Source organism: Vanellus vanellus, assembly GCF_965231255.1.
Source record: "Vanellus vanellus genome assembly, chromosome: Z".
Taxonomy (NCBI): Eukaryota; Metazoa; Chordata; class Aves; order Charadriiformes; family Charadriidae; genus Vanellus; species Vanellus vanellus.
In genome coordinates, this window is record NC_138908.1 from 24,310,680 (window position 1) to 24,317,916 (window position 7,237).

At 53.8% G+C, this 7,237-nt stretch overlaps 1 protein-coding gene across 1 annotated transcript; it reads left to right on the top strand.

Annotated features, from left to right (window-relative positions):
- Positions 1-1,566: 1,566 nt before the first annotated feature.
- LOC309683155 (tektin-3-like) lies at positions 1,567-6,692 on the top strand (the record flags this gene model as incomplete). Its single annotated transcript, XM_082497356.1, has 7 exons — positions 1,567-2,124; positions 2,667-2,750; positions 3,213-3,283; positions 3,533-3,676; positions 4,165-4,387; positions 5,215-5,369; positions 6,476-6,692. The coding sequence occupies 7 exons, from the start codon at positions 1,567-1,569 to the stop codon at positions 6,690-6,692; spliced, it is 1,452 nt and encodes a 483-aa protein (XP_082353482.1).
- Between the last annotated feature and the right edge of the window lie 545 nt (positions 6,693-7,237).

Genomic DNA, 7,237 nt, shown 5'->3' on the forward strand with positions numbered 1-7,237 from the left:
CACAGGGGTGCTGACAGTTGGCCTGATGGGTGTTATCAAAAGTTGGAGACAAGTCCCCTTGATTGGCCGGAGCAGACGCCCAAAGGCTGTACTGGGTTGCCCATGGATGGCAGCGGGAGCTGTCCAGGGACGGGATCAATTGTCCCAGCAAAGGCAGTCTGGTTGCCCAGAGTCTGCACTGAGCTGCCCACGGGTGGCCCCGGGTTGCCCATCAAGAGCACCGGGCACCAAAGGGCTGCATCAGGTTGCCATAGCGGCTGCAGGGAGCTGCCCGGGCAGAACCCGGTCCCTGAGCGCCCTGCGCCCCTGGCAAAGCTGCCCCGGTTCTGTGTCACACAGGGCACTGGGGACGCTGCAGTGTCTAGCAGTGCTGCCACCGAACCCCACAGCACAGCAGGGAGTAGCCGCCCTCCCGGACACTCCCAAGCCTCTGGAGGTTTCGGGTGAGTATATACCATTATGGGAAAGGTTTTTTTATGCAAACTTCCCATTTTTGAAGGACTCAAGTGGCTTTCACGCTGTAACAGATGGGATTGAGCACATGCTTTGAGTCAAACCCCACTCCCACCCAGGCATCTTGTTGCAGCACACCAGTGTCCTCACCTTTCACTGGGCTCTGAGCCAGGCTGGGAGCTGTGGGGAGGGGATGGGGTACCTCCTGAGTCGCCTCATGAGGGTTTGGCCTCAGATGCGGTGTGTTAGGGACATTTGCTGGCCCTCTGCATGATGTTTCTGACAACAACTGACTGATACCCTGAATCTGAAAAGAGCAGTAGCACCCACAATGCCGTATGCAGTTCTCGGTAGCAAAATCTTCACGTGTGGCCGTTCCTCCTAGGGCTCCTGCAAGGCTGCTGTTTACACACCCTTCTGAAAAGACTGTCTGGGATTTCTCCTTTCCAAGTGCATCGATTTTACATCAGGTGAGGCATAGGCATTTTTCTTCCTTTGCAAGTCAAGAGAGGGCTGTTCTCTTGAGACTGAAATAGCTGGAGGGTGTCAAATTTGGATATAGATCTGCAAAGCATTAATGCAAGTGAAGGTGGGGGGTGAGGATTGAGTCCCTGACCCACCAATCACACTGGGTTGGTCCAAAGGGGCGCAGCTATCGGGGCTGGAAAGGGCACTTTGAAAGAGAAAAGGACATCTGGAGTACTAGAAGATCAGCACATACGCCAACCAAAAGAAGCCAATGAACACAAGACAATCACCAGCTACACTTTCACGGGATTGACAGATTTGAGGAGAATGAAGGCCTAATATCTGTCATTCTCCTGAGCAGCCACGCTTTGCTTTTCTCCGCATTTCAATACTTGAGGCTAGATACTAACAACAAATTCAAATCCCTTTCCAGATACAAATGCTTGGGGTGCTGTGAGAAGGCATTTGCTTTCAAGAGTTTTAGGCCTGTACAGGTGACCTGTGGGTGCTGTGTGCGTTGCTGTTTGTGTTAGAAGCTGCATGTGTTGCTGTAAGAAGGAAGGCAAGTGCAGGAGCTGACTGAGGGAAGTTGTCTTCTATCTCCTCCTCTGTGCAGGATAAGTACTTGAAGAGCAGTGGTCAGGAATGGAGGCTGTCGGCTCTCGCTTAACGGCAAGACGTGCCAAGGTTCTGCCTGCCATCAACACCATGGCTTCCAGCTATAAGGACCGTTTCCCGTACTACCCATTGCCTCAGAGCTCCAGCCTCCCCTGGATGCCCAGCACCTACTCTAAAAGAGATGCCATCAAACCAACTTTGGCTCCCTTTTCCAAAACTTCCCAGGGGATGACCACCAGCGAGAAGCTCCCTTATATTTCCAACAGAACAACCCTCTTCACCCGCTACACCCCTGACGACTGGTACAGGTCCAACCTGACCAAGTACAAAGAGTCAGAGACTTCCCAGCACAATGCGGAGGCTCTGAGAGTTGATACCACCCGCATGATTGGGGATAAATACCAGCAGACAAAGAAAACACAAGAAGAAAGCACCAAAAGCCTGGGAGGACGTGTGAATGCTATTGAGTTTTGGAAAGGGGAGCTCTGCCGTGAGCTGGATGAGATGATCGGGGAGACCAACACGCTCACAGACATGAAGAAGAGACTAGAAAGAGCCTTGGCTGAGAAGGAGGCCCCTCTCCAGGTAAGCACTCTGTCCAGTGGGCTGCAAGCTGTAGCCTACTGCTGGAACAACTGCAGCCATTCAAATGTCTAAGTTCCACTGCAGCTCCGCAAGACCTAGAGAGTTTTTATGAAGAGACCATAAGTTAAGTTTGCAATGTCTTCCCATCTGCTGCATCCCCTATCAGCCCGTTATGAGCTCATCACAATTCTATTTGCTTAACCAAATATTTGTGTAGGCGGAACATCCAAATTCCTGGACTGGGAGACAGAAGCCCATGTCTTCCTACAACACCCTGGGGAGGTCAGCATCAAGGCTGACACAGGTGCCTGTGCCACGGCTCTGGTTGCAGCTGGGACACGCGTGCTTCCTCATGTTGATTTGATGCATACGGTGCAGTTCGGTTGCTTGTTGTCAGCTGAAGCAGCCGCCCTGGGCACTTTGTTCCCCTGGTGTCCCCTCTGTGCCCGCCTAGAATTTCTTTTCTTCCATTTCTTGAGATGGGGACTCTCTCTATAGAGAATCCTGCCCCTGCACCGACAGTGATGGCATGTCCCCAACAGGTCGCTCAGCAGTGCTTGCTTCAGCGGGAGAAGAGGATGGGCATTGACCTCGTCCATGATGATGTGGAGAAAGAGCTCTTCACGGTAAGTTGGGCCACCCAGATCATGTGTTAAAGCCAGTTTTACCTAAACTGCCCTACAGAGGCTTTGCAGCCTTCTTCCCTACCTGGCTCCTTACCGCTGGGGAGGTGCTCAGCTCTTCAACCCCCCCAAAACCTGCTGGGTCAGGGGATGGGGTTCCCCCAGGCAGCAGCATGCCCACGCCGTGTGGGTATGACTTGGCCGTACAGAGGATGGAATAGCTGAAGAGCAGCTGCGTGTTTGTGTAGCGTGTGGGGGTTCTGTGTCCCTCTTCAGGGAGTAGTGCACTAAAGACATGCACGCAGTTTGGGGGCACTTTCTCAACTCCCTGCCTGTTTACTCTGGGCAGAAAGACAAGCAGGCAAGTTCTTGCTGTGTGCAGGGTTGGGGAGGTCTGAGGGGACGAGTGGCATCAGGACAACTGAGTACAGACACTGATGATGGGGCCATGTGTCCTTTACCCAGGAAGTCAATGTCATCAGGTCGTGCCAGGAGAAGATGCAGCGGTACCTGGATGAAGCCAAAGCCCAGCTCGCGTAAGGAGGAGCTCCTTATGTCATGCCGTAGGGCTGATGTGCATTTGCAGTTGTGATGTGGACCCCCAGCAGACCCCGACCTCTCCCCACACCCTGCAGATGGAAAAGCCAGGCGGGCTCCCCGGGAAGTGGGCAGTGATGCTCATGGGAGGACAGAGCTGCGTGGGAGGGAGCTGCGGGGAACTGGAGCGGGGAGGAAGCCCTTCCACCTGAACATCCCCAGCGATGGCTGTTGTTTGCATGTTGAAGGTCCAACAGGGTGGCCCAGCACGAGCTGGAGAGGGACCTGGCCCACAAGCAGGCGGCCCACCGCATCGATGACAAGTGTCACCACCTGAGGAGCACCTCCCACGGCATCAGCTACTACCCAGCGGTGGAGCGGGTCGATGCCACGTGAGTGCACGCTGGGCAGCACGCCAGCAGCAAGCTGTGCCCGGGATGCACGGTGCCTCTCCCTGGCAGGGAGCTGCTTGTCCCCAGCCCACTGTCAAGGCACGTCCATCCCGCCTGGAGACAGCTGCCTGAGTGGGACCGTTTCTCTCTGCTTATTGTTATTCTTACTGTTATTGTTATTGTTAACCTTACCTTTATTCTTACCCTTACTCGTACTCTTCTTCTCATTCCTATTTTCTGTTGTTGTTCTATTAAACTGTCTCTATCTCCACCTGTGAGTCCTGGTCTTTCTCTTTCCCCTCCATTGAGAGTGGCTGTGTGGTCCTAGCTGCTGGCCAGAGTTAAACCACAACCTATGCTCAAATTAAAGACGGAGATTTCAGATATATTTAATCAGTGCTGCTCCCAGGCAGGCTTCATGCCTGCCCACGTCCAGCTTCAGCACTACGGGCTTACCGGGGCCTCTTCTTCCCCCTCACCTCCTGAAGGATCTCGGTGCCGGACTCTTGGGCCAAGATCACAGACGACAACATCCTCCGCTCACAGAGCCAACGGGCGGCCTCCTCCAAGCTGCGGGACAACATCGAGAACCTGCTGGTGGTGGCGGCAAACGAGATGTGGAGCCAGTTCAACAGGGTGAACATCGCCTTCACCAAACGCATCAGCGAGACAGCCGATGCCAAGAGCAAGATCCGGACCCACCTGGCCAAGGTAGTCGGAACCCCTCCCTTTCGGTGTGTCACTGTCACTTCCTAGTGACACCCCTGAGGTGGGACCCTTAGGAGTTGGCACCGTAATTTCATCTCAAGGGATCTGTTTTTGCTAGGGCATCCTCACTGGCAGCCTGGGAGCACAGGGATTGCCAGCAGAAAATGCCAATGCTGGTTGCATCTCCTGGTAGTTCCTTCAGAAGCGCTGGCTGCCCTCCAGAACGGCCTTGCTGGGCCTCTGCTGGGCTGCCTGCTGGGGGGGTTGCAGGCTTGCTTCTCCTCCAAGGACGTGCTTTCACTCTCCGTGCTCTGGGGCTGCTGCATGGGCATGCGTGTGTTTGCTTTGCCAAGCAGATTCAGTGGAAATCAGTGATGGACACCTGCCTCAGAGCTGTGGGTCTCATAGAAAGCTTCCTGAGACGTGCCCGACACTGTATTGAGTAACTGAGGGAAGACGGGGCTTGCAGCACTGCGAGCTGATGCCACGTCTTTCAGTGAGGATCCATGAAGAACCTTCCCTCTCTGAGTTACTGTTGATGGATGATTAGTTCCAGCAAGCGGTAATTTTGGGAAGCTGGGAATTCAATAGGTCCATCAGTGCTCCAAAACCTCCTCTGATGTGACAGCAAGAGCCAAGAGAGGATTTTCCCTGAAGAAAAATTACTCTTGGCTCTGCGCCTTGATGTGTAGCAGAATGACAGGGGTCTGAGCCCAGGGTCTGCTTATTGAACTTGTTTTGTTCTGCAGATGGACAGGAGGAAAGGGTAATTATGTAGTCACTTGAGAAGATACTTTTTAATTTGTGCATGGGTTTCTTTTTTACGCCAGACGCTGCAGGAAATCTTCCAGGTGGAGAAGACCATAGAAGCCATCCAAAAGGCCATTAGGGACCAAGGGCCTCCCTTAAAAGTGGCTCAGAGCCGGCTGGACGAGCGCACACGCAGACCAAACGTGGAGCTGTGCCGGGACACTGCCCAGCTCCGGTAAGGCAGGAGTGTGGGTCTGGTGGGCTCCTTGAGGAGTTACGGCTGGTAGCACCCGAGGGTAGCACCCGGGAGTAGCACTGCATGAAAAATTAAGCATGGGCTTTTTTTTCAACAGTCCTTCCATAAGCGCACTGCTATAATCAAAAGCAATGAGCAGGTATTGCAGCCTTTGGGTGCTGGGAGAGCTCTGCGCCCACAAAGGAGGCTGTACACCATGGCCGGGTATAGCCTGATGGCACCCCATGAGGGGATGGATTCTTCCCGCTTGGGTAAGCCCCATCTTCTCTCCAGCCTGCTTCCCGGCAGTTGGATGTGCTCAGTTTTGAAGGACGAGCCCTTTACTCTCCAACAGGATCCTGCTGAGATCCCTTAGGCCCTTCCTTTTGGGGAACTGCAAGGAAGGGTGCCCCCTATGGAGAAGCAGAAAGGGCTGTCCTCACCTTCTCCGAGGACACTGGAAATCCTTTCAAGGACACAGTGGTCTGTTTGGGATTGCATGCCGAGGAGCTGTGGAGGAGTAGGCTGGCCTGAGCGCCCAGCAGCACCCCCTCTGAGGCACCCCAAAGTTCACCCCTCCTGGGAGCCCGTTGGGCAAGACTCCAGCTGAAGCCTTTTCAGAGCAATTGAAACCCAGCCCCACAGCCTTTGCAGCATCTCGTACAACAAGGGTTTTTTCCATCCTCCCCTTGTTTCACATTCACTTTTAGCCTCTCCCAGATGTCCTGTTTTCTTTGTGTGCATCTGTGGGCATGGGGAGGATGCCTGCACAGGGAAATCCAGGAGGGGGAGCCAACAAACCCCCCAAACCAAGCAGGAACAGGAAACCACACCTGCTCATCCCTCTTCTTGCTGGCCCGAGCTGCTCTGGGAGAGGCGGCTGCGCGTTGCCAAAGCCTTTGAGCAGACTTAACCATGCCTCCCCGCTGAGGTCTAGAGGAGCTCTGCCCTCAGCTTTCCCATGCGTCTGCCAGAAACGGGGGGTCTGAGTTAGTCTGAGCACGCTGAAGGGGGAAATCCTGTGACCAAGGGGCCCTTCAGCAATGCCACGCTAGAAACCACCCCCACGATGGCACTGTTAACCAGGGTTTCTTGCTGTTTTCCAGCCTTGTCAACGAGGTCCACAAAATCAACGAGACGGTCCAGAGCCTCCAGCAGCGCCTGAGAGACACCGAGGACACCCTGCAAATGCTGGTTCATACCAAGTCGGTCTTGCAGCATGACCTGGCCGTCAAAGCCAACACACTCTTCATTGATGAGGAGAAGTGCATGGGCATGCGCAAGACCTTTCCCAGCACGGTGCGGCTGCTGGGTTCCATTTAGGCTCAGCTGAACTCACTGAATCTGTTGTGGGAGGGATTCCCAGTTTGGCTAAGAGGCTTTGGAAATACTTGATTAGAGTTTCACTTCCTGCTGAAAGCCATGAGTAGAAATTAAATGATCTTTTTGTGTGTTATACGGTCTACCGGTATTTTTTTTGCCTTTGGTTTTTCTCTTTCCACTGTACTTTCACGGTGTGCCAGAAAGTCACTGAAAATACTTTGTATGCGACTAAGAGTAAATCCACCCACGGGGATTCAGTCCTACCCTCTCAGTCGGTGATTTTAGGAGAAAAACTGTCGTGTCTGCCTCCTTTTGAGTCTGTCTGATGTGGGAAAAGCACAGGGTGAAGCCATGCCGGCTGTCTCAAATCACCTCCCTGTCCTCCACGGGCCTTAGCATAGCTTCAAGGAGAGTCCGTTCCAGGATCTTCCCAGGCACAGAGGTGAGGCTGACAGCTGGGGACTTCCCAGGCTCCCCCTTTCCCCCTTTTTCAAAAATGGGTGCCACATTTCCCTTCTTCCAGTCACTGGGGACTTCCCCTGACT